This window comes from Leptosomus discolor, chromosome 5, assembly GCF_034619465.1.
Source record: "Leptosomus discolor isolate bLepDis1 chromosome 5, bLepDis1.hap2, whole genome shotgun sequence".
NCBI classification, from domain to species: domain Eukaryota; kingdom Metazoa; phylum Chordata; class Aves; order Leptosomiformes; family Leptosomidae; genus Leptosomus; species Leptosomus discolor.
Genome location: NC_141395.1, coordinates 41,493,421 through 41,519,002, shown reverse-complemented (window position 1 = coordinate 41,519,002; position 25,582 = coordinate 41,493,421). Strand labels below are relative to the sequence as shown.

Here is a 25,582-nt window from a genome sequence, read left to right as displayed (position 1 = left end):
CTCCTCCCTTATTTTCCCTGCCCCAGTTTGGTTCAGTCATGGCAGAGTGGACAGCAGCTTCTCACCACTGCAGTCTGAAAGCCATTCCTTGACACCAGCATCTTTGATCTCCTTCCCTAATGCTATTTTACAGTTGTTGAGTTTCTGGATGTTGTCCTGCTATGCCTTCTTTAGTCAGCCACTTTTTAAGGCTTCTATACCACCCTCCTCGTCTCTGACATGTCCTGTGGTTTGACTACTCATTTTCAAAGCCTTTGGCTGCTTGAACTTCAGCAAATTTTTGGCGATCACTTTGAGTGTCCTAGGTATGTGTTTTCTCATGACTGGTTTTCATGCAGGAGTCTGTCCTGTGTTTCTTTGGAGAGTTAATCTCTGACTTCCACAGGCTCGGTGTGTGTTGATGCAGGCCATTCTCCTCTGTTTGATGTGTTACATGGTGTCTCAGCAAGATGTCATAGAGAAAGGGAAAGTGAATGAGGGGTAAGTTAAGGTCGCTTCTTCCCACGTTCTCCTGCTCATCTCTCCGGAGTTACTATTCCCTGTTAGGACACTAAAAATTATCTTTTCAGCTCTTGTTTTTTCATCTCCTTTGTTTCATGCATTTGAGCTGTTTCCAAATTCTGCTTGCTACTTCCTCTGGGCCCTTGAAAATGTAGAAAAACTCTCTCAAGATCCTTTGTTACTTTCAGTACACTTACCTCTGGCTTCCTGACAGCCATGCTTCACCAGCTCAGAATGAAGGGAAGATGAAATTTCATGTCCCTAAACATATTTAAAGAGGTGAGGAGGAGAACTTTCTCCATCAGAAAGCTCACTTGCTGTATTGTAAGTCCTATTTTGTCACACAGAAATGAGCTGAGGAGCATGTTGTTATTTACAGAGAAACAGAAGTGGTGTTCCTGGATTTCTGTCTGCATTGATTGCCCCTGCAGCCCAAACATGAGCTGCTTGTCTCATGCCTCTTCCTTTTTATCCTGTGCTGCTTGAATTTAAAAAAAAAAAAAAAAAAAAAAAAAGCCATTTGGAAAACCTGGAAGAAGCAGAAGAGGACTTGAAGTCATTCAAAGGGACTTCAACTGGATGATGTAAATGATTGTCCCGTAGTTGGCTCTCCTTCAGAGATTTCATCTTGACTGCTTGCAACTTGGGATCCTGGTCCGTATGCTGACCTCCAAGGAGTATGTGAGAAGTCCCATCATGCTGCTGATGCCTCCCCTGTATGGCAGCTTTGTGCACGTGTAAGACCAGTATAGGAGTGATGCTGAGAAGTAGACATTGCCCTTTTGAGCAACTTTACCTTGTGTATTCCTGCCTACAGCAATAAAGATGAGACCAAGTAACGGATTAAGTGTCATGGGAGAGTCCTTCTTCTCAGGCATCTTGGAAATACCCCTGTACCTTCTTTCCTTGATTATTTTAGGAAACCTGGCTGCTTTAAAGATATTCTTTCATCCTTTTGTGTGCGTCACAGACCTTTATTTCCCCCCTCATAAGTTCTGTCTGTGGTGCTGTCCAGACCTTTCACCCACTGCTGCTCTTCTGGTGAGCTTTTTGTCAACAGCATGCAGAATTTTCCAGCTTTGCCCTGCTCCACTCCACCATCAGCATATACAGTATATCTTCAAAGGGTATACTTGTATCTGATCTGAAAAAAATCTGTCCTTGTTGTCTTTCCAAACTACTTGCACTTCCTTTTTAATTATGTTTTTAGTATTCATTTATGTTATGTGTAATAATTAAAAAAAAAAAATCAAGACTTTATTTTTAATCAACTTTTGGTTCTTTCCATTCTGTCCGGTTTCCTCACATTCCTGCTTGTTAGTAACTTGTTACCTCAATTAATTAATTGTTTTATAGGCCGACTGTTTTTTTTCTTTCAAGCCTATGATTTACATTTTTGACTACTTTGAATAAATTGGCATGTCTTCCTTTAAAGTTTTGCATCTCTCTACCTATGGCTTCAGCAAACGTGTTGAGAACTAGCTATGACCGTAGTAGCCATTTTACGATGTTGAATTGTTTTCATTTTCTTTATTAGCTCTCAATGAACTGGTGTCCCCAGACTAGGATTAAGTCCAGCTATGCTATTCTATGGCACTCTTAGGTTTGAGACAGAATTTGGTTTAGCAATTTTGAAGTAGAAAAACAGAATTTATAGGCCTTTTCCAATGTTTTTCTTACTTGTAAACTAGTAAAACAAATCAAACTGATTATATCCAGTTAAGGTTATATTGTATAGACTGTAAATGTGCCTGCCATATCAACAGAACTATCTAAGTCTTCAGAAAATAATGGCAGGGAAAATAATGAAGGACTTGGAATAGAAATGTGTGGAAAAGTGGCAGTACGGTGGTCCCGCTGTGTTCCTGAGCCTAGGCTGCTCTTTGTGCTATCAGGACTAAATGAGATACAGCTGTGGATTGTAATTTTTTGAAAGCAGTGTATCATTGTTTAAAACTAACTTTAATCCTTGCAGACCAGTAATGGAGGAGGGAGTTTAAGTGATTATTCCTCCTCTGTCCCATCAACTCCAAGCACCAGCCAGAAGGAGCTACGGATTGATGTTCCTCCCACTGCCAACACACCAACTCCTGTCCGTAAACAGTCCAAGCGCCGATCCAACCTCTTTACGGTGAGTGAGCCGAGGAAGAGACTATTGCTGTATTTTACACAATGCTCTGTGGTGATGGCCTGAACTTCAACCCCGTTGAGTTGAGCTGGTCTAATCCAGGCAGGAGTGTTGAGATGGATCTGTAGGCTCAAAACCAAAACCATCTTAGAATTACCATGGGGTGATTCTGTTTGAGGACTTAAATAGAAACAAAATACAGTGAAGTTACCCTGTTGGGAATTGCAGTGAAATAAGTGAATCTGCAGGTGAATTCAGGAGCTTTGTCCTACTGTAATTCTCAGACCTGTCTAGATTCCCTGGTTTGGCAATAATCAAAGAGAAGGCTGGCCCTTACGCTGAATAATGCTGCTGAGTCTGGGCTCCCTTGTGAGGTCTCCTGTGTTTGTAGAGAGGTCTCAGTGTTTACCATGGGAATACTATGCAGTACTGCAAGATTACTACCCTGTGCTACTTTTATTACTCTGCAGTCTTAACTTGCGTTTATTTTCCAGGGTTAAGAGAGATGGTCAAGATTAAAATGACTTTTGCTTCCCAAACAGTCAGTTTTTTGATTTATTGAGAGGCAAAAAAAAATAGACTGGTCCAATATGATAGGTCTTTGTTATGCATAAGTGGTTTGGGAGATGGTAATAAAGCCTCGAGTGATGTTTTCCTTAGTTTAGTAGTCTTGATGAAAGCTTTGGGGTTGTATTGTGTGCGTAATTGTGCGTTTGTAAGCAGTTTTTTGACACCTAACACGCTTTATAGCAAACACAGAATCCCTGTGGTCTCATGTGTAAGTCCCTTGGTGACTGTAGCTATGCATTAGTTGTGTTTCGAAAGCCACAGCTTCCCTGTCATCGTAAGAGTTTAGGTCTTTTTTTCTTCCAAAGGTGATTTCATGTTCACTTCCCAAAACTAACTTGCTCCTTGGTCATGTCCAGGGAACTGCATACAAAAATGGTGAAAACATTTCCTTGTACTCTAAACAAAATCTGACCTCTCGGCCTTTAGCAAGTAGAAAGTTTTGTCATCATTTTGGAGTGCTGAGTAACAGCACAGAGTCCCAGGCATCATATTTCATGTAACCTGACAGCAATATTTTGGTTTCAAATGAGATCTTCAAAACAAAGGAATGAAAACCAGGCATTTGTGTTTTGGTGGAGACGTCTAGATGGGAAACAATAAAATATGCAGACTTGAGCGCCATGTGAAAAAGTGTCCAGTTTTAATGCTGATATTTTACAGCAATCATGTGGATTTCCTCCTGTTGGTGGGAATACTCGCTGCTGTTCGGGCGTACTCAGGAGTTACCAATCCCACTAGATGTCACTGTCAGCCCAGGAACTGCCAGCAAAGAAACACCTCTGGAAATAGAGCTGGGACACCACAGGGTCCCTCAAAAGCATTCACCGACCATTTCTGGTCTGAAGGACGTATACATTCTATAAGGGCTATATAGATCATAAAATGATTTGGGTTGAAAGGGACCTTAAAGTCATCTAGGTGTTGTTGACATTTGGAAAGTGGGGATGTTTTAAATTGGAGTAAGTGTAAATTTGAGAAAATGAATGGAGAAAAATAAAGCCAACTACAATTGCAGAAAAGGTTTGAGAAGAACGTGAGGTCAGCTGCGTTTGCTATAAACAAATAGACTAGAGCTCTGGTTTGTGATAATTAATAGCATAGCGAGAACCAAATTTACTAATATGAGAGGTTGTTGATAGTTGTCTTAATGTCTAATAACTGAGGGAAAATTGGGGGGAAAACAAGTCGGAGGGGGCGGGGGGGTAAGGGGGTGGGAATTGACTTTGCAGAATTAGTTCTGTCTTTGAAGATCTGGGCATATTGAATGTTGTGTGATGCATTGCCCTGTAAGCCATGTCCTGAAATATTTAATGCTGACCCTGCTGTAACCCAGGTTTCATGCCATAGCAGCCACATTATAACCTGGAATTATTTAATTTAATAAATAGATGTTCGGTATTTTCTGTCTAGTTATGAACAGAGTATGTAATAAACGTATTGTACTGTTTAGCTCTGAGTTTCATGCTGTGCTTCTTTCCTAGCAAGTTACTTGGTTATGCCTTTATTACGTACAGAATCAAATATATTTCTGTTTAATTGCAAATTATCCCTTGTTGTTTAGCATAGGTAATATGTTTAATTTCTTACATGGAGATCTTTTAGTGTTGGGAGAAAATCGGGTTAAGTAGAAAACAGATAAGATTTTCCTTAAATGGATTACAGCTTTTGAGTTAGAATAGGGCTGAGAATTTTAAGCATGTTCATGTTTAAGTGCATTAAATGCAGTATCTGATCTTTTTGACTTTGAATATTAATATTTGCTGTAAAGCTATTGTTGTAATATCTGACTTTCTAGTTAGGTGATAAAATAGATCCAATATTAGCAGAAGGGTAAATGTCCTTTTTTGGTGTGCAGTATATTAACAGGGACAACTAAATATTAGTGTGTAGCACAGATGGGGATTTAAGATGCATATGAGGTCCACTTCAGCAAAGAACTGATTAGAACTATGTGTGCAGTCCCATATGAGGTGAATGAACTTCTGGTACATTTCCTTTTCCCATATTCAATATCACCTACCTTAGATCTGTGCAGAATTGCAAGCAAGAGTTTTTTAAAAGTAAAAATGAACTCTCTATCTCTGTGCCTATTGTTAGAGATCAGTATTCTTACTTTTGGGCCTTTCTGGGCTGCTGATACTGGATTCTGGTTGTGCCCAAACTCAGCTGCTCTGTCCCTTTGGGACTAAGTCTTATTTCACAGACCTAACATGGGTAAGGTTTCCTGTTGACATAAGTCTATGTATGACTTCCAACGCAAAGGGAAAATGAGTCAAATCATATTCTTGGCGTTGTTTTAATTTTTTTGAACTTTATCTGGTTTGTTTGAATGAAGTTTTAAATAAAATGACTTAGCATGTAGATGTGACATCAGAAAAAGTCCTAGCAAATGTTGATCCAGTATGGTTTGGAGACTATTTTTCTACACTATGGGATGTAAGATGCATTGTGTGTGTGTCATAGGTACAAAAGCATAAAAAATCAGAATATATCTCTGTTTCACTGCACACTTTGTCTTTATAAATAGCAGAGCCTGCTAAGATTCTCCCCTTGAAAATTTTATGTATTCTATGATTACAGGCAGGTAGAATAGGATTTGCGTAACAAATTCCTACAGTTCTATAATTTTGGCATTTGACAGTGTTTTGCATATAGATATTTCCCTTCTGTGTGCAGTGTGTTATTTCCAGATGCAGTTACTTTTATGGAATGAAAGACCTGATGATTTAAAAATAAAAATGAAAAATAGTGCATAGATATTTAGTTTGCTTTTCAGAGGCAGCATCCTTTCTTTAAAAAAGTCAAATAAAAAAAGAAACATTCAAGTTGACAACTTCCCTCCCAAGGATTTGGCTGCCTTCACTGAGTTTCTTTAAAATGTCACTTACGGGCGCTTTGCACCATTGATGCATTTTTTTGCCTTGCATTATTGCGAGGTGGCACTTTCAGATTCAGAAATCTATCTTGAAGGATGAGCAACAATAGTTATCCTGAACATTGGATTTCATCCCTCCCACTTGTTTTGCTTTCTTTCATTTATTCTTTGTTTAATTCCCGGGCATGTCATTCCATTGCCCCGAACCATAGTAACTAGTGATAGGAGCCTGTTCGCGGTGGAGCAGGGAAAGCAGCTTGGGATCCCTGCTGGGTAAATGTGTTGCTTAGAATGGTGTTACTTGAAGTCTTCCTGCGTGGGTTTTCTCCCTCCCCTTCCCTCCTCTTGCACTCAAAGGCAATTGCTTTGGGGATTTTTCCCCCCCCCCACCCCATAATATGGAAAATGGGCATTAGTTATCCGTGATCCTAATCGTTCTCATTTCAGTGTCTTTCAAACATCTTTCTGCTGAAAATGAAAAGCGGGATCTTCTGTCGCTCTGGTTTTCATTAACTTCCCATTGTGGTACTGGACATTGCAAATGTATTCATTTCATATATCATCCCTGATTTGAAAAGCACACGAAAATGTTTTCCCATTTCCGATATTGTGTGAGTAATGTTCCTATTGAAAAGTAATGGAGTGAAGTTGTCACTTGTCAGTTCAGTTATTAAGGAGGATGACTCTCAGGTCTTCTTTTTGTAATAAAATAAACCTGTCACAATCATTATGCTCATGCGTTCATTCACAATAAGGGACTGGAATCTGAACAACTTCTTCAAATTCCTATATAACTTTGTAAAGTCATGAAGTGAGCACTGCAAGCTTACTCCTAGGGTAATTCCAGCGTTATAGAAAGCCAAGACCAGGCAATTCAGATTTTAAACCCTGGTTAAATTTTCCTCATGGTGATTTTTTCTTCATTGTATTCAGATAACACTTTTCAGTGTCAATCGCTATTCTTGCAATTCCAACTTTCTAACAGTCCAAAAAAAAAAAAAAAGTCAATGAGATCAAAACCAGCATCATGAAATCACATTTCTAAGTAGTTGGTAACATTTCTAAAAACCGCACAGAGGTAAGTTAAACGTATGCATGTATATATCAGGATTTTTTAATGAGAAGCTGTTCCTATCTGGAGCTACTATTGGAGACTTCAGAAACATGTCCTCTGATCTGCTCGGTCTTCAGGCAGTAAAACTGTAACTCTTTAAACCCAGACGCCATCTCAAACAAGTGCATGATTGAAAATCAGAGGCAGTATTTTAGTATGCAGATTTTGGGACGGTTGTGTACTTTTGTAGATTCTGACCCGCACCCTTTCAGCCTGTATTTATATGTCAAAAATCCTTTTTTTTTAATTGCTTAAAAAAAGCATTCTCTGTGTGAACCGCTACATTTAATGGAGCACAAACTTTCTTTTTGCTCTGCAGTCTCGGAAAGGGAGTGACCCAGACAAAGAGAAGAAGGTCCTGGAGAGCAGAACAGATAGCATTGGAAGCGGTCGCGCAATCCCAATTAAACAGGTAATGCTGAAATACTTTTTTTTTTCTCTTTTGCTTTCCATAGTTGGAGACACACCCGGGTCTTAAGCACTCTGATGGCGGCCTGTGCGCCAAGACGTGTTTGATGTGCTCCGGTGATGAATGTGGAAGTCACTCACTTGACATCAATTAGGAGAGGTTCCTATGTGTATTAAAATAGGATCATTAGAATAAGAAGAGGGAAAATGTGACAACAGGCCTAATGAAGTGCAGTCTGCTGGCCTGCATATGGAGCGGGTTTCTAGGCTGCGCTGGCTTCAAAGCTGCCTTTGTAGAGGGGGCTTTGATTGGGCTGTGTGCTGCCAGTCGGCAGGGTAAATCAGATCGCTCTACAAGAGCCCCTTGTGATAGCAGAAATAGCCTGATGTGGCCCTAATTTGCTACTGCAGACGGACATCTGAACACAGTTTCGGGCTGGTTTGTAACAACGAGGCAATTAGTTGTGATAATCATAGCCGGTGTGTCAGCTGTGCGCTCTTGTTTGTAATTTGCTAATGAAGGAATTGTAACTTTGATTAGGTTCAGTTTCATTTAGACCTTATTATATAAGAGAACGTTTACAGCTGTAATGTGTGGCCTTAATTAAACTTGCTCATTACACAACAGGACTTGAATTCAAGGATTTGTTTTGGTCTGTTTTACTAGCCTAGATGCACTTTCATTAGCCCAGAAACTCCGTGCTAAATTGTAGCTGTGAACACTCCTTTGAAAGGCAAAAGCAATGCCGGCATCTGATGTGAAGTGTTCGAGTGAATGAGATCATTTACTTTCTCAAACTAAATTACGCTGAATTCGCATGGTTAAGGACGCTAGGCTAAGTGTTTTTATAGAATGCTTCACAAATAGTTTCTGCAGTAGCGTTTGCAAGCATTTGCTTTCGTGTGAGTTACTTTGCTGGAGATGGCAAAAGTGCCGAGGGAAGTGAGCTAATTTTCTTCCCACATGGTTGTTTTCAGTTTCTTTCGGTCATTTTCCTGCTCTCCAGAGGGTCACTTGACTCTTCTAGTCTTTCCTCAGTCCATGCTTCAACTTGCCAGGTAGCCCTGGGTCTCCTGTTTGGGGGTGGGTTTATGTGTTTTGGGATTTCTTTTTTTTTTTTTTTTTTTTTTTTTTCCCTTTTGTGTTTTTGGGGGTGAGTGGGAGATGGTTTTGTACAGTTAATGATTTGCAGAGATTTTCTTTCTTAAAGGCAGTTAAAAAGACCTTTTGGGACCATCAGGCAGCAAAAGTGCTGTTGTGTCTGTGAATCTCTTGTAGACAAATTTTAATCAAACACACTGCAATTCAGAAGAGCAGTTTGAAATCAGCTCAGCTCAGTATTTGGCTCTGTGTTTGGGGGAGGAGATCCCAGACATTTAAAACAAGCTACAATTTTTTTTTCCTACAGCTTTTATATGGTACGAGATGGGTTAGATTGGCTGAAATTCTCTTGGGTAATGCTAATTAAACAAAAGTGTCTGTGAATGCAGCTGAGAGTGAAAAACTGAGGAATATACTTTTCAATATTTAGTCAAGGCATATGTACTGCTCTTTTCTAAAATGCTGTTGTATGAAATTAATTTGATTAAAAATGTAAGAAGAATATTGTAAAATAAGCATTTTAAGTGTGATTGCACTATACCATGTTGTACTGAAATGTCCTACAATCTATTGAATTTCTGTATTGGAAAATTCTCCCTGCAACCCCTGCCTGTGTACAAAGTATGATGAATCTTCTGGGAATGTGTACTTTTTGTTATTAATCCTAATTATGCTAATTTAATTTTGTCACGTACAAGCAATTATCAGCAAATATTTGAGCAGGTCTGTAGTCAGCAGGTAGATCTTACCCATTGGGTTTTGGAAGGGTGCTAGAAGGGAGGTTGAATGGCATTGCAGTGCTGTTGGATGGCTGCGGTCAGGAGTATTTCACGTCATGCTTTTATGACAAGAGACTGGATTTTGGAGTTCATAGGTGTTCTGCATTATAGATAGACAGCCTTCAGTAAAATGTAGGAGACCAGCACCACCTAGCCATTGAAGCAAATAAGGGTGGAGTAGGAAAAAATTCTTTTTGGATGTGAAAAAGTTTACTTAAAACTGGATATACAATGTGTATTCTTACTGACAACGTTTCATTGCTGTTTAGAAACATACATTAGTTTGAAGTGGTCTTTGATTACAACCTACACTATTACAAGCAGAAACAGCTCCTGGAGTTTGAGCAGGGGATAGCTTTTTGTCTACCTGCTATTTAGATGGAGAGCTCCTATCAGTAGAGCTGGCACCGAGTTAAATTGCTGATATAACTGTGGGCTCCATGGGTGCCAGATACTCGGGCACTTCTCTGAGGCAGTAGAAATTCCTGCTAGAAAATATGATTTGTTCCCTTATTTTATGCATTAACTGTGAGTAAGACGGAGGGGTATGAAAAGGAAGTTTTTGATCTAAAAATTTTAGTATGTCACTCTACTGTGCGTCTTACAATAAGAAGCCCTGTCCATCGTGATATGTTTCTGAGAGAAGTGGTCAGAGAATAGAAAGAGAAGACTGTTTTCAGGAAATTGAATGCAGATTGTAGTATTCACAGTATTGCTGTGGGAGAACTATCTTCTTATATCATTAAAAGACTTTTTCTTTTAATCTTTTTGTCACCGTGTTTTCCAACGTTTGTCCTCCCATTAGCCTGAAAGTCACTTTGCTGCACTACCCTGTGCTAGTATCGTGAGTAACCTCCAGTGATGTTCAACGTCCTCTGACTCTTTTAGCTGCTGTTGAGCAAAATGCCTTTGCTAGCTTCATGCACATACTCTACTGTTATGTCTTTGGGACACCTCCAAAGCATTTAGTGACCAGGCCTTTTTAATATCTGTTGTCAGTGCTTTGTTTTACTCTCTGTGGGTTCTTACTCTGTGTGCATGCTGGCAATACTTTGTAAGGGCTGGTGCAAGGCAGAAGCCTTACTATTCAGATGTTGAGATCAGTGGCTTGGTTATCCAGTGTATTTTGTGATGCTTGTGGGTTGTCCTTATCTACCCAGGGTCTTCCAAAAATCCCAACTTTAAAAAAACTAACAAAAAACCCCAACAAAAAAACCCCTAACCCCCACAAAACAACAACAAAAAAACCCTCAAACAAAACCAAACCCTAAAGTTAATTGGAGATTGGAAATATTCTGTTTCTGAGGAAGAGATGAAATCTCTTCTAGCACTAGAGGAGCTCATGAAAGAGGGGAGGAAGAGCTGCTATTAGTCAAGCATGTTTGCATGTGGTGAGCCCAGCACAGAATAGATGTATGAAAAAGTCAACTATCAAAGAAGGGTAGAAGCTGTTATGTCGGGGAGTTTGTCATTCATCTCAACTACAGTTTTTTTCATAGCTCAGGTCTGTATTGCAGCTGTTGAACCGGCACAGCTATGGTTGATGTCTCTCGTCGCTTTTGTATGTTAGGAGACAGTTTAAACTGGTAAAGGAGTGGCGGGGCTGTAGGGACATTCCATTTCTCTCCTGGTCTCTCTCTAAATGCACATAGATGTCAAGTGAGCTACACTGGCATAAAGAGTTGTTTATAATTCTGGATCAAGTCTTTCTGGGACCCAGAGCCACCTAGCTACTAGAGTTTGGTGTGATTTTCAGTCAAAAGAAGCCAAGAGTTGCAACCTGCTCCTGATTTCCTGTTCTTGGTCCCTGAATCCCTGAGGGTTTGGGGGAAATAGGCAAAACTGTAGATGGCATGTTTCCTTCTGAGGAAACACCTCACTCCTTCAGGGCTTTTTCCTTAACTCAGAGCAATCTGGTTGAAAGGAGTTAATGTTCTTACTCTTTCTGTCCTTTCTAAATGTTAAAAATCACTGCAGTGCTAAATAGGGTTTTATTGGGCTAAGCCATATAAAACTGTTCTGACAAACCTTCTTGCTCCCAGCAGAAACCCAAAATGTAGGCAATGAAAAGTGGGCGTGTTTTTAAAATGTCGCTGCTAACTTTTGCCAAAATACCCTAAGGTGAGTGAAATTTTTGGGAAGGCCAATTTCCCAGGAAGGTACGAACACCTTCTGCATGCATAGCGGTGTCAGCATGCCTCAAATCCTGTGCTTTGAGCATCCTTTGAGAACTGGGAATGCCAGAATTTTCCCAGAAAGAAAAAAACAAATCTCACCTATGTGCTATTTAAATATCTTCTACTAATCAAATTGAGTTAGAAGATGTCTGGAACAGGATTAGCCCGAAGTTAGAATGCCAGAAAGTTCTGTACTTCTGAGAAAGAGGTGTTTAAACTAAAAATATTTAAGCTGTCTTCAGTAGCATTGCTAATACTACCCTTAAAGCAAAATTAGGGTGAATGGCTTTATCTGTTTGGAGTATCCTCTGTTCAAAACCATTTATTCTGAAAATGAAGACTTGTTCCTGGTAGCCTGAGTGAATATTTTGAAGCACGTATTAGGTTGTTCAGTTTAGGGTGACATACTTTCTAGGGTGGGGGCAGGGGGGTGATGGCTGTAGCGTTTTCAGATTACTTTGTTTTCTGCAGTCTTGCTAAGTCTTTGTCAATAGAGCATATTCAATTTTTTTTAAAAAGCACAACAAGAAAAATAAAAGCAAGAAGCTCAGCTCAGTGGTGAGGGGGCTTGTCATGTATTAATTTTTCATTGCTGTGGAGAATTGTACATACATAATCACTTGATTGCAGTGGGAGTTAGCAAGCTCCTATGGTGTCATTTGCATAAATCTTGTTAAGTCAATGGCAGTTAATGAAGTACAAATGAGCCTGGAGAAGGTGACATGCAAATCGTGGGTGGCAGATGGGAGGTCTGTTTTTGGGATGGCAGCTGTGTGCTCTTTTTTTTATTTTATTTTTTTTTCTCTCCTACCCCCATCCCCCTCAGATTAGAGTGTAAATAAATACATCAGAGCTAGTCTTGACTTTCTGCTTTTAGACCTTCTTCTATTTGCCATTTCAACTTAATCACAGATGCTTATATTGTTTTTATAGTCCAGCTATATACCAAAAACTGGTCAAAATGGATTTTGACAGGTTGCCTCTACCCTTGGCTTACCTTGGGAGGTGCTGCACCTCTTGTGCCCCTAAATTCCTGCATCCTTTAGGAACAGCAAACTTGAAGTCTGGATTAAAAATAAATGTTCTAGTAGTTAATGTTACACTGATGACATAGTGAAAAATTTGCCATCCATGACTTGCGAAGGTGAACTTCAGAATCCATTCGCTTCTCTCAGTTTGCAAATGGCTGTATTAATGGAGAAAGTCGAATATCTTATTTGGGCTTTACATTTAGATGGTATTTCAAATGACCTTCTTTGCCTACCAGCTTGGAGTATTTAAGTACATCAAAGTAATCCTAGCAAAATTAGGGATTTTGTCTTTGTTGTTGTTTTGTGCTCTGAACTAAAAATGGCAAATATTTTTTTAGGTCAGGGCTAAGATAGGGGCTTTGTCAGCAAATAGGTTGGCGTTGCTGATGTGCTTTCCATGAAGAAGAATTTGGTTCCTGGGTGCACAAGCTGTGGTTTTTCCTTAAGATGGGCATGAACAGAACTGGAACTTCACAACATACATCCGAATTTTACAAAAAATAGCAATAAACTTGGCAAAGAAAATGCTTTCAATGAATGTCAAACTTTGCATGAAAAAAATGTCAGTTTGATTAAGTGGCTTCTGAAATACTTGAGAAGTTGTGTTGTGAGTTGTGATCCCCTATCAGCAATTTTTTTTAAGTAACTTTTAAATCGACTTGTGTACTCCTGAGAATTTCCTGTAAAGTTTTTTTTGTTTCAAGCCTAGACATTGTGTTGTCAATTTTCGATCCTTTCCCAAGTGTCTTAGCTTTAGAAGAATGTTACTGAAGCAATTTATAAAAAATTTTTCTATTTGGGGAAAAATCTGGGCTATTTTTAAGATGTACTTAAAGCCAAAATATGGAATTTTTATTTAATTAAGGTTTTCTTTTGCTAGTGGACTCTTTTAATATATTGTCTGTGTGCTGCTCTGTTGAAGGAATCTCTGGGAAATTGGGAATTGCTTTCTTTCTCAATGATTATTTTTTTCCAGCCCAGTCTCACCTGGGCACTCCCTGCTTAGATTGCCAACACCTGTACAGAAGCCCCTGGCCTGAGGACTTTAGGAAGTGCCTTTTAAAGGAAAGAAGAGGATTTCAATGTAGTCTATCTCAAACTTTGTTTTATTAAACTTAGTTTTAGCATTCACTCTTGTTATGCGTCTGGGGAGAAGCTTTGCTGGTAAACTCGAGCAGCGTGCCTCTTCCAGCCCGATCAAACGAACACTTTGCAATGGTCCTCTGTGCTGCAGAGGGCAAGGTGGAGAGCTGCAAGGTGAGGCAGGATCTTCTGGTACCAACCATTTTCCTTCCCTCTTTCCTTCAGCATGCCCAAGCTTAGGCTGTCCACTGCATTTCCTCCCTTATTTCTGATCACTAAATTTCTGGAGTTGTCTTTTTGTAACCTTTTAGCCCAAATAGGTGGGACTGTAACAGGTTTATTCCCTGTCAGTCTGCATTGCTCAGCTACAAAAAAAGAGGTTTTTAAAGCTTGATTTGATTTCAGTGGACTTTGCCCCACGTTATCTTTCTGACCTCCTGTCTGCATACTGCTCTGTGCTGCTCAGCCTCCTTCTTCTCTTCAGTTCCCTACAGGTGCAGGTCAGTCCTGCCTCTGCTTGACTAGTGCTTTTCCTCTTCCTAACCTCCTTTTCCTTTGTTAATTTTTAGCTCTAACTGGGGCGTTTATGTGTGTGGGAACAGTTACACGATTCTTGTGTGGAATAACATGCAACGCTGTGTTATCTTGGTCCTTCCACTGAACCAGAAAGAACATCATACCTGAAATCTGTTTTCCCCTAAAATACCCAGGGCTGTCTGTACAGCTGTTGAGGCGTTTCAGCAAGTATGGCAGTCTCTTGGAAATAGGTTTTGAAAAGAGATCGTTTGCCACGTCTAGTCAGTCAAACTGATGTCCTTAGTCGTCCTCGCTAGCAGAAGAGCCCTGTAATGCTTCAGGCAAGTGTCAGACCCAAGACCCACCACCGTCATAAACAACAATTGCTTTTTGTGGTAGGTTTCTTGAATGTAAATGTTTACTTGGAGTCAACCAAAAGAGAACAAATAAGCAACCAACTTAGCATCTATTCTTGCTTAATTCATATGACTTGACAGGGCAAAAGAAAACAGTCTAGCATGAGCAGGACGGACGCATGCTGCTGCAGCTAGTGCATTAACAGGCCCTGTGACTCACGGCTGAGCGCTAGGGCTTATCCTACAGCTTCTCTCTTCTGTCTGCATTACATTTTGGAAGAAGAAAGTGGCTATAGTGACCAAAAGCATTTCAAAAGAAGCATGACAGCAAACATCTGGAGAGCACATACAACTCTACGATTTACTTGCCTTCGTTCCATGTGTCTTCTGCACCTAAGACACCTTTCTATGCAGGTGCTACCTGCACCACAGCTCACGTTCCACTGGTGCAGAGACCCAAACCGCTGTGCGGCTGCTTCTGCTCCATCTTCCATACCAAAGCACTCACCAAAACTACTACTGCTTTGGTTTTTATTTGTTGATGCTCACGTAGGCTTCTAGGTAGCTGTTTGGAAGCCAATATTGGTGTCTCTGGAGAGTGGCTTTCCGAAACTCAGAAAGGACGTGATTTACAAAGAGCTGGCAGATGACATAGCTTTATTTATTTATATCTAGTGTGAGATGTAATTTCCTCTGTCACCTTTCTGTCTAATCACAGTAATTAGTATCCAGATCTGCTTGTACAAGCACGAGGGTATGGTTTTTAGCCAAATACTCTTAGTGCTGAAATCTTCTGTGTAATTCCTCCACAATTGTTTATAATCAGAACATACACATTTTGCTGTGTTTTTAATTAGCTGATTACTAGTTATAAAATGTTTTGTACTCACTGTGGTTCTGTAAATTGTTAACTGGTAGCTACCAGTATAATTAAGTATTTCAGAGCACTTGGCTGTGGTTGCATTGAACTGTGAAGAAATAATGTTATATAGCCAATCAAAAAGAGATACTTGTAAACTCATTTAAAGCGTCAGAGTGTGTTAGGACTATCATGGTGATGCTTATTGCAGGAGAAATTAAAGATACAGTTTTGTGCTAAGAGGCAATACAGAAATTAGTTCCTGAATTAGTTGTTAATTGATTTGGTAATTCCCTCAGGTCTGCATGCTCTTTTTTCCTTTTTCATTGTTGCATTCAGTTAACAGTGACTATTCCCAGTGCACTTGAAATATTTTTTCCAATTAGATCAAATGTGCCTTTACATCGGAGGAACAGCTACAGCTACATGTACCTGCCTGGAATAATGTTTCATTTGACTGCGAAAGCTGGTTTTGTGTGTTTTACTGTTGATGACTTTCAGATACCGTCCCAAGAAAAACAGTAGTGCTAAGTATTTGGAACAAATGAGCATTAAAAAGTTCCTGGATTTAATGGACTTTTTTTTTTTTTTGCAGTTTCAGGAAGGTTACTTTAATTTTTACACCTCTGATACCAAACAGTGGAAGGAGATGAGGATCCCACATGGTTTGACTCTGTGCACTGCTCTGTTGGGCAACTGGCACAACCCTGCGAGCTCCAGGGGTTAAACCCTCCCCTGCCCCAGGTGGAGATTTCTACCTACTGGTCCAAGGGAGGGGCCTCTTCTGGCCCCTAGCTGGGCAACAGCCTCAGCATCTCTCAGATTGAGGCAATTCCTCTTTCCTCCCTGTCTGTCCATCTGTCCCACAGAGTCATCTTCTTCCTCCTGCTTGCCTGGGTTCTACTGGTTTGCCTTCCTGCAGGAGAAAGCTAGAATTTGGGTCTTCAGTTTACAAGGATTGAATTTCTATTATGTTTCTTTTAATTGGTATCCTAGTAGTTGAGGGTCCCTAAAAAAGAGTTTTATGTTTCCCATCCTATACATTACCCTTATTTTATCTCTAAATACCTGCAAAAATTGTGCAGAGATAGTCCCAAGTGTGCTAAGACAAAAGTGAGCAGCCTACAACTGCTCCACAGGTTTATTTAAAGATCTATAAATGAGATACTATTAATAAACTTTTCAGAGAAATTAACTTTCTGTCATTTTTTTGACTGCCTGCGACTGTGACCTGGAGCTAGTGGGGAGCCTCTGGTCCTTGTAATGGAAAGAAGCTTATGGTTTGTGAATGAATTAAGCAGTTTCATTTCAGGATGACTTCTTCATAACTCTTCCCAGCTCAGAAATTTGGTTTGTGGTACAATGCGTATGATAGTAAACGTAGTATTCTATTTTTTACTGAATTTTACTTAATAAAGAAATGTATTTAAATGTTTATTAGTGTAGAATTTGGCAGGGGATACAGAATTTCAAAAATAATTTTCCGTTTGTCTGTATGACACAAGCTCCAAAGTGAGCAAAAGGAGAATGCTGCCTTTTAGGACAACAGTGGAAGGTAGTAGTGTAAAACAACTTCAGGAAAAAACTATTAAAACTTTCTGTTTGCTTAATGTTTTACTATCCACATTAATGCCATAAGAGCTCATAGATTGCTTATGATTGCCAGTGAGAGGTGTTCAACTTCATCCTCTCTCTCGCTCTTTTTTTAATCCTATCCAAATGTAATGTTCTTACTTGTTTCTTAAAAGAGGTAAGGAAAAACTTCTGGGTTTGACTAGTAGCTAATGATTTCCTAGCTGACACATCAGGTGTGACTATAGCAGTGACACATCATTATGACTCAAAAGGAGATATTCCAACTTTTGTTTGGAATAGAGTGTTGATCAGGTTAAGCATCCTTTGAGAGAGCTTCCTTGGAAGGAGGATGGAAGTAGGTCTTCTGGCATGCTTCTCCTCCCTATCAGCCTCCACAGAAATAGTTAAGGCAGGAGCTTCTCTTACGTAAAAAACCCCTACTTTAAAAAAAAAAAAGGCAAAAAAAATCCTCCTGACTGTTTCTATATAAAAGGAGCAGATGCTGGTCTTGAGGATAACCAGTCAAGGATCTGTTTTCCAGTGCTGTGTTCTAAACAGAAGGGAGGCTCTACCATGGACATCCTCATGTTGTTTTGCCCAGTGCTTGATGCCAGCAGAAAATGGGTTCACCCAATCTCCGTGCTTTTGGTCATTGTAACAGTGCAGTGAGCAGGACCAGAGCTTGCAGAGAGCAAGCCAAGTAGTCTCTCCTGTGAGGCTTTGGAGGATTTCATCCACTTGGGATGTTCTCGTCCGCTTCTATGTGCTGGTGTGTTGCAAATCCTGGAAAGCGAGTACAGAGCATGGTGAAGAGGTGTCAGAGTACTTTGGGGGAGAGGAGGAGGGAATGATCGAAAGCAATGTAGGTATAAAAGAGAACATCAATAAAGCAAGCCATAATACGACTTTAAAAAATTTATTAGAATTTTCCAGTGCTGAAATGGTGTGATATATCAAGGTGGCATCACAATGTGACATGTAGAGATTGACAGCAATGAGGTCACTAAGGTATCTTCACTGTTGCACTTAGGCTAAGAACTAGCCCCTGGCCAAAAGCCTTTGGCTCAAGGTGTTTGTGTCCAGGTACTGCTTTCATAGTTGCATCTAGAAAATGTTTACAACAGGCGTTCTTTTTATTTAAGCCATTCTCGTTTACCCAGGTAATTAAAAAAAACAACCTACAGCATCACTCAGTGGCTTATTGAGTGCATGATTTTATAAATAAAGAGTGGAAATAATTGACCTTTAGTTACTTTTAGTGGATGAGATCTGGAGATGCCTTCCGAGTCGTGATCTCTCATCGAGCGGTAATGGTCTTAAAGACAATGACTGCAAACTCATCAGGACCAAGATGGGCTTTCAGAGCTGTATATACTGCTCGTTGGTTTTCAATTCATGGAAGCTGGTTCAAGGTATTGATGCAAACCAAACATTCCTCCTGCAAAAATGCCTTTGTTTGGAGAAGCCGCTGTGTATTGGAGATGAGTCCATGTGCATCTGGGCTAACTTTGGTGACTGGAGCTCTTCCTCGAGGGTCGTGAGGAATTACAGCATGAGAAGTGACATAACAAGATTAAGTAGAAAGCTTATGACAGTTAGCAAGTGAGACTGCCTGATAGACTTCGGTTGACACAATGATTATTAATGTGTTGTAAAGATGTTTTGGGGATTCCACCATATTTGTATGGTTGCCAGCAAAATGTTGACAGTTGCATTGTGGTTAATAAATTCATTTAGATTTATAAGCATTGTTTACAGAACCTGTTCGCCTGCTGAAACTCTAACAGCATCTGTTCCTTCTTACTAATTAACTGCTAATTACGAATGAGCTTTGTGTGTTTGTCAGTATAACTGGCTCATGCATTTTGTAAGGAACATTAACAAATTGATTTACATAGTGGTAAAGCAATCAAAAGAGTAAACTGAACAGCACGCATTTAAAGCCCTTTAGCTTAATTTTTTGAATGAGGCAAACTTTGGGCATTCTAAATATTTTCATAATTCTTTTGCTACCTTTTAATTGTGTGGTAATTGCATGTGAATCCGAGTCAGGGGTGTTGGTCCAACATCCCTTGTTTCTTGTTTTATTATTTTTTTAAAAAGCGTTGGCTCTGTTGGTATTTAACAGATGTGAGCAAGCATTTATCCAGAGCAATGGCAAATTAAAAATAGTAAATGGCATGAAGAAAGAATATTGCTTGAAGGGGGAGCAGGGGGTCTGAAATGTAGGTACTCTGACTATAACTGTTTTGCTATCGATCATCAAAATAACCACTATGGAAGTCCTTGGACTTTTGTTAAAATACTGTTTTCTCTAATCCTACTTTTGTTCTTCAAAAACCTTCTGACTGCAGTAATTTTCAACACATCTTTAGAGCAGTCTCAGCACACAGGACAGATGTTGGCACTTAAATATTTTTAATTTAAAGAGAATAATTCAGTAGTGCAATTTTTAAAACAGAAAATCTTAAGTTATTTTGCATCTGTTAGAACAAGAAGAAGAATCATATAACTGAATGTTGTGTTTATTATAAAGGATCCTTCAGCTTATGTTAAATTGGAGAGGAGTGATATGATTATATACATGGATATATTTCGCTTTCAGTTGTCTTAGAGCTGTAAAGCTTGGAATGAGACTTGTAACTAGTGTTAGGGAGAAGACAAAAGTAGTGCAAACACACAGCTTCAGGATTTACTTTTCCTGAACGGCTTAATATAATAGTGAGGAATACACAGAGTGGTTTCTATACGCTAAAACTTGCCAGAAAAACTCCATTGCTGTTTTGATAGAATTTCAAAATGTAGGTGCATGAAGCAAACACAACAGATGTAAAATATTTTGATTTCAATAAAGCATTTTGATACTGCCTCGCTACATCTTAATTGAGAGTTCATCCAAATGTATTTGGCTAAAAACTGTGATGTGGACTGAAAACGGTCTGTAAGATTGTAAACAAAAGCTAAAGGCAGAACATGGTCTGAGCTGGCTGGAAGGAGGACAGAGCTTTGTTCAGCTCCAGGGCTGGTGCTGTTCAGCAGTGCCATTAATGATGCTGTTGGAAGCGCAAGCAAGCACATAGTAATCACGTTAGTCGTTCTTAGGATAGCGCTGGAGCACCGGTAGAGAGAGGGACATCAGAAAGGGGACAAGGACTGGAGTTAGTGAATAAATGAAATTAAATTTGACTTGCAAAGATGCAAGTCACTGAATAGAAGCCAAATCATCCTGGTCTATCCTAATGGCTTGCACATGCCAGACTTTCCTCGTTCCTGTGTGTTCGCTATCGATAGAAAATCCTTGACGAAGCACTGGGTGCTGTCTCTTACCAGTGCCATGTGTCAGCTTTAAAAAGTGTATTTTCATCCTTGTTTACAATAACCATGAAAACAAGGGCAATGTGGCAAACAGACTAGAATGGGAAGTGAACTTGGGCTAACCTGAGTTAAAACTCAGCTGCCCAAACTTTTGCTGGTTTAACCCAAGTTTGGAAGGTATTCTGCCTTTATAGGCTTACATCTCACCAAGGTGCTTCTCCAGTGACCCCCAGCCAGAGGAAGCTGTGCATGTGTTCAGAATGGGCACTCACCATTGCAGCCGTGTTGGCAGTAGGCTGCTGCGTGGGGAAACGGGGCAGCTTTCCTTCCAAAGCCGTGTCTGGTTTCTCTCTTGTACTGTTGCTGAGATAGACCTGCAGGTGACAAGCGCCTTCGAGTTCGACTTGGGTTTCTGTTTGAGGGGTGAATGTGGAAATGGTGGGTATGCTTTGAGGGTAAAAAACCATTGCATCGCAGTGTAAAGGAGATCCAGCTTGAGCATCAGAAGCAAGTCGTGGGCTATTTGAGAGTCATATGCTGCAAGGTGCATGCAAGCTTGTTAAAGACACACTGCTTAGGTGAAGCGTTCAAGGCAGTGCTGGTCCCAACTCTGCAGCTCTAAAGCCAGATCAGTCTCTGGCTAAAGGTGTTTTCCACTGGCCGTCACAGTTATTGGGGCATGTTAGCAGTAGCAATGCAAGTTCCTGTATCAGATCACTGCTTAGAAGATTAGAGGCCTAGTTACAAACGGTTTAGCTAAGAATCTATAGCGTGTTTGCCAGGAAAAAGAAGTGTTGCTTCTATGCTCTGAAATGCATATGCACAGGTGTGGGGTGAGGAGGAGGAGATAATTTCATGCTTAACACTAAGAGAAAGCTTCTGGGCTTTGGAGGCCATCAGACTGTATGATGTTCTCCATAAGGAAACAATATAAGCTTAGTGACTTGGATTTTCTTTAAAAAAGGGGGGGAAATGGTTGAGACAGTGAGATTCTGTAGGTCAGTCTGAGCACTGAGTACATTTCTTTCCCCTTTATAACTAATATGATTCTTTGTCACAGAAGAAAAATACCAAGACGTACCATTTGCAAAAGGGTTTATAGTACAGTATATCACCCTATTATGAATGACAGTATTTAAATGGTTGGGTAGAGAACTGGAGAGCTGCTACAAATCAAGTAGCTAGATTAACATCTAATGTTCTCTTCTTGTGTGAATATTTCGGGGGGGGGGAAATTAAGAAATCTTAGAGTGCAGGAGGTATTGGAAAGAAAAATCAATTAAAATAGCAAAGAAAGTGGTTGAATTGTTTAGAAATTCTGCTGTCTGAAAGCGAGCAATACATTGGAACAGAGAATAGGGACTGTTTAAGAAGGCAGGTATCATCACTTTAGGAATCAAAATTTTACAAGTTGTTTCATGGCCAAATTAAAAAATACCCAAAATGTTTTTCTGGGGAGAGGGATGCACTGTAGATCCTAGATTAAAAACAGAGTCGTGAGCTTTGGACAAACTGGGTGAAAGCAAATTGTTCTCAGGATGCAAACTAAGTGTAGAAATAGGTTTGGTTGGTGTGCCTTATGTAAAATAAATACTCAAGTCTGATTCTTAAAACACATGTGTATATTTTTTTGCTTGAGCTAGGTCTCCTGAAGTATGTAGATTTTCAGGTTTCCAGTGCCATGTCCGGCAGATGAGCTGCGCAGGCCCTTTCTGCTGCAGTAAAATTGCATCCATCCATTGCTGAAGTGTACTCAACACTTTGAAGACTGACGTGTCAGTTTTGTTTAAGCTAATGGCGAGGCAAGGAACTTCAGAGTACTTTCTGAATTGGCCCTCTGTACAGCAAGTGTTGCTGTCAGTTTGTAATTTATGGCAATACTGTAGTTGTAGCTGAGAAGTAATACATGTAAGGCCGCTGCTGTTAGTGCTTTAGTCTTGCATCACAGTGATTTCTGTAAGTAATTCCTGATACATACTAAGTCGCACTTAATTGAAATTAAGTGATACTTCTTATTGTCGATGTGATGTAGTGAAGCAAGAGGTTTCTTGCTTGTTTAGGGAGCACAAAGATTGCAAGCTCCCTGGTTCTGCAGAAGGTGAGGAGGCAGACAAAAGCAAGGGGCTTTAAAGGTAAGAGAAGAGAGGAAAGAATGCCAATGAGATGGGTAACAGAGTTAGTGGGACAGAACTTAAATGGCTTCTCACAGCAGCGTAATTTTCCAGGTGAGAACCAAGGAGAAGCAAAACCTGTGTTAAACAGGTAAGAGGAAGGAGGGCAAATATTGAACAAAGACTGTGAAGGGGATGTGAGGGAAGTGAGAATAAAAACCAGGTGACATTTTCAGTATCATTACAAATCTTGAGTGTCTTTCAGGAAGTTGCACACCAGTCCCTGGAGGCTTCTTGTTCTTAAGGTGCTGATGTCTTTAAGCATGAAGCATGGTGATCGATTGCTAGCTTGAAGCAATGTGTGGTGCCTGTGGTGCTCTGCCACTTTGGCACCTTGTCAATGCCTCTGAGCTGTTTCCAATTGAACAGTCTTAAGAGCTTTCAGTCTGTAGGTTTCAGTAACAAACGTGTTGAGTTGATGCATGCATGGTGTCAGAGCACTGATTTTTCTGCTGTTGAAATGTGAAGGCCAGGTATCAATGTTAGTCCAGAATAGTTCTGGTGGTGTTAAAATAATTGTTTAAAATACATATGATGGGAATTTGAAACTGTGGAGGGGAAACAAAGAGGGACTTAGTCAACATCTCTGCCTAGAGTGTCGAACACCTGCATGGGCTAGGGCTAATTTCCAGTCCAAGATCAGTTCCTGGAAATACTAACATACTGAATTGAGCAAAGGGGTTTGGTGAGTTCGTTTACACTAGACAGAAGCTTCAGAGAGCAGTAGGTCTTTCCTGTGTAATATGTGTGTGTGCTTGGAAAATCTGTCTGCAAGAGAAACCTCACTTGTGAATTCACGGCGGATACAGGCCTATCTTAATTCAGAGATTGTAGCTTCTAAAATCAGGTTTAAGTTTTATTCTTTTGCAGGAATGCTTTTTTTTGCATAGGTAATTTCTTCTCCGAACTTTCTGAATGGTGCTGGTGTCCTGGTCCCAAAGAGCTCTTATGTTGCGTTGGCAGTGATGGTGCAGAAGTTGTATTCTTGTGTAACATAGCAGTGTTCGGGTGCCTAGTTTGCTTTCCGTGGCTGTTGCTCTTGCCTTCTCCCACTCCCAACACTGAGACATGCACAAGGATGGTTTTTCAAATCTGAAATCCCAAAGTTTTTGCTGACTGAGGTAGTAGGAAACTCTTACTCTCAGAGGAGGTGTACCTAGTCATTTTAAAAACAAATTTCAGTAAATAATACATGAAGTGAAGTGCACTGCTCTCCTTAGCAAAGCTGTTCTGTAAGATCCTGCAGCTGCTTCCGTGATTTTGAATAATTTGGTGCCACAGGTGTTTGTGTGCTCTGTATTACAGAAGAAGTAGCAGTGAGTGCATAATTTTATTAGAAATAGGATCTATTTGAGAAATTCTTGATGACGTGTCATCAGTTAGTAGGTAATTTTGCTGGCCAGCAAGTTCCGCTGTGTGGTTTTTGTTGTTTACTTCTAGTTGTTATAGATAATGCCTTTTACATTTGGAATTTTAAATTCAAATTTTTTTGCAAGATGAATAAGTTTGGGGTTTCTTGGGTTTTCTATTAAAAATAGCAGTTGAAGTTACGATCCTTGCATCCCCAGATGAGAGAATAAACAAAACTATGCGTGAACAGTGAAACCACAGAAGACAAGGTTTCTTCTGTGTGATGTTCCTCTCTAACATGATCTCAGCTCCCATGAACTCAACCCTCTATGCAGCATCTCCAGTCTTCCCATCAACAATATTCCCTAAACCTGATGTCACTGTGGTCTGAAATTCCTCTTAAAAAAAGGAAAAAAAAAAAAAGCACAAATTACGTAATTCTTTTCACCTTGCCTTGTTTGAGGAGTAGGAAACAACATGTGCTATGGCTGGTACCAAGCTGCAAGCAGGCTCACGGTTCATCCTCCTACAGAACAGACCAAGCTCTAACTGCACTCTGCTTTCTAAGTTAGGGACTTTCAGTCTTACCGGCAAATATGAATTTTCACAAAACTTGTCAGAACACCCCTTTGGTATCCCTGTCCCTCCATCAAACTTGGTTGACATTGAACTTAAAGTTATAAAGGACTGGAAAGGAGACTTCAGGTGTTGTCTCTTAGAAACCTGCTGAAAATACAATGTGAAACCATTTTAAAATGCTTTTGGGTTGTGTGCAACTGTTAACGATTATGGCATGCTTGCCAAAATGAGGAAATAATTAGCCCTTTTAATAAAATGGGCTTTCCTCTCTCCCTGGACCTTTTCTTTGCTAATGCCACAGGTATTATTGCAACCTTGACTCTGTCCCCTGGAGATGGGGACACCGGTGCTGACCCATGCCGTTCTGTACATGGGCCAGTCTCGAGCTAACGCAGCCCTTCACGCGCTGGCTTTATGTTAGCAGGAAAAATAATCCTTGGATTACACACAGAAAAGTGAGGGCATTAATTGGAAATGAAGTGGTATTTACATTTGTTTGGACTTTACATTTGTTTGGACCAGCTGCACGATCTACCTTGGTTTTATTGTTTGCTTTCACCAGCATAGTCAGGATTTCATAAGAGTGAGTCTCTCTGTTATCCAGGCCCTTCTTTATATGAGTGATAAGTGCCTCATGCTGTTCTTGCCCTGCACAAACATGTGGCCATTTCCAGATTACAAGATTTCCGTACAAGTGCGTTGCAGAGGTTTGTGCCTTGTACGTGTATTGTTAAATAAAATTTTAAAATAAAGTTGATTAAAAAAAAAGAGGGGAGTGGGACACCTGCCCACACACAGCAGATCTCTTTTTAGTCAAAAAAAAAAAAAAGTATATAACTGTGTGCATATTTAACAGCCCTACAGGCTTCATAAGTCTGTTGGGAAGAGTCCTGCCCTCAGACCTTCTGGAAGCTCATGGTCAGAGTTCAGAAAAGCCTCCATCCTGCCCTCCTAGCAGGGAAGGGTGGCCTGGGGTGCTGTGCAGAGAGAAGGCACTCTTTGTACCTTGCATTAGAGGTTTGGAAGGACGGGTGTAGGAAATGGAACTGGTTAGTTACACTTGTGTTCCGTTTTCTGTAATTATCTATCGGTG

At 40.1% G+C, this 25,582-nt stretch overlaps 1 protein-coding gene across 6 annotated transcripts in view; it reads left to right on the top strand.

Moving 5' to 3' along the window:
- AGAP1 (ArfGAP with GTPase domain, ankyrin repeat and PH domain 1) overlaps positions 1-25,582 on the top strand; it is a 384,764-nt gene that overhangs the window by 192,548 nt on the left and 166,634 nt on the right. For all 6 annotated transcript variants that reach the window (XM_086466250.1, XM_086466249.1, XM_086466247.1 and 3 more), the window contains 2 exons: positions 2,477-2,632; positions 7,508-7,600. In XM_086466250.1, the coding sequence (XP_086322376.1) occupies positions 2,477-2,632; positions 7,508-7,600 (249 nt within the window). The remainder of the gene's footprint in view (positions 1-2,476; positions 2,633-7,507; positions 7,601-25,582) is intronic.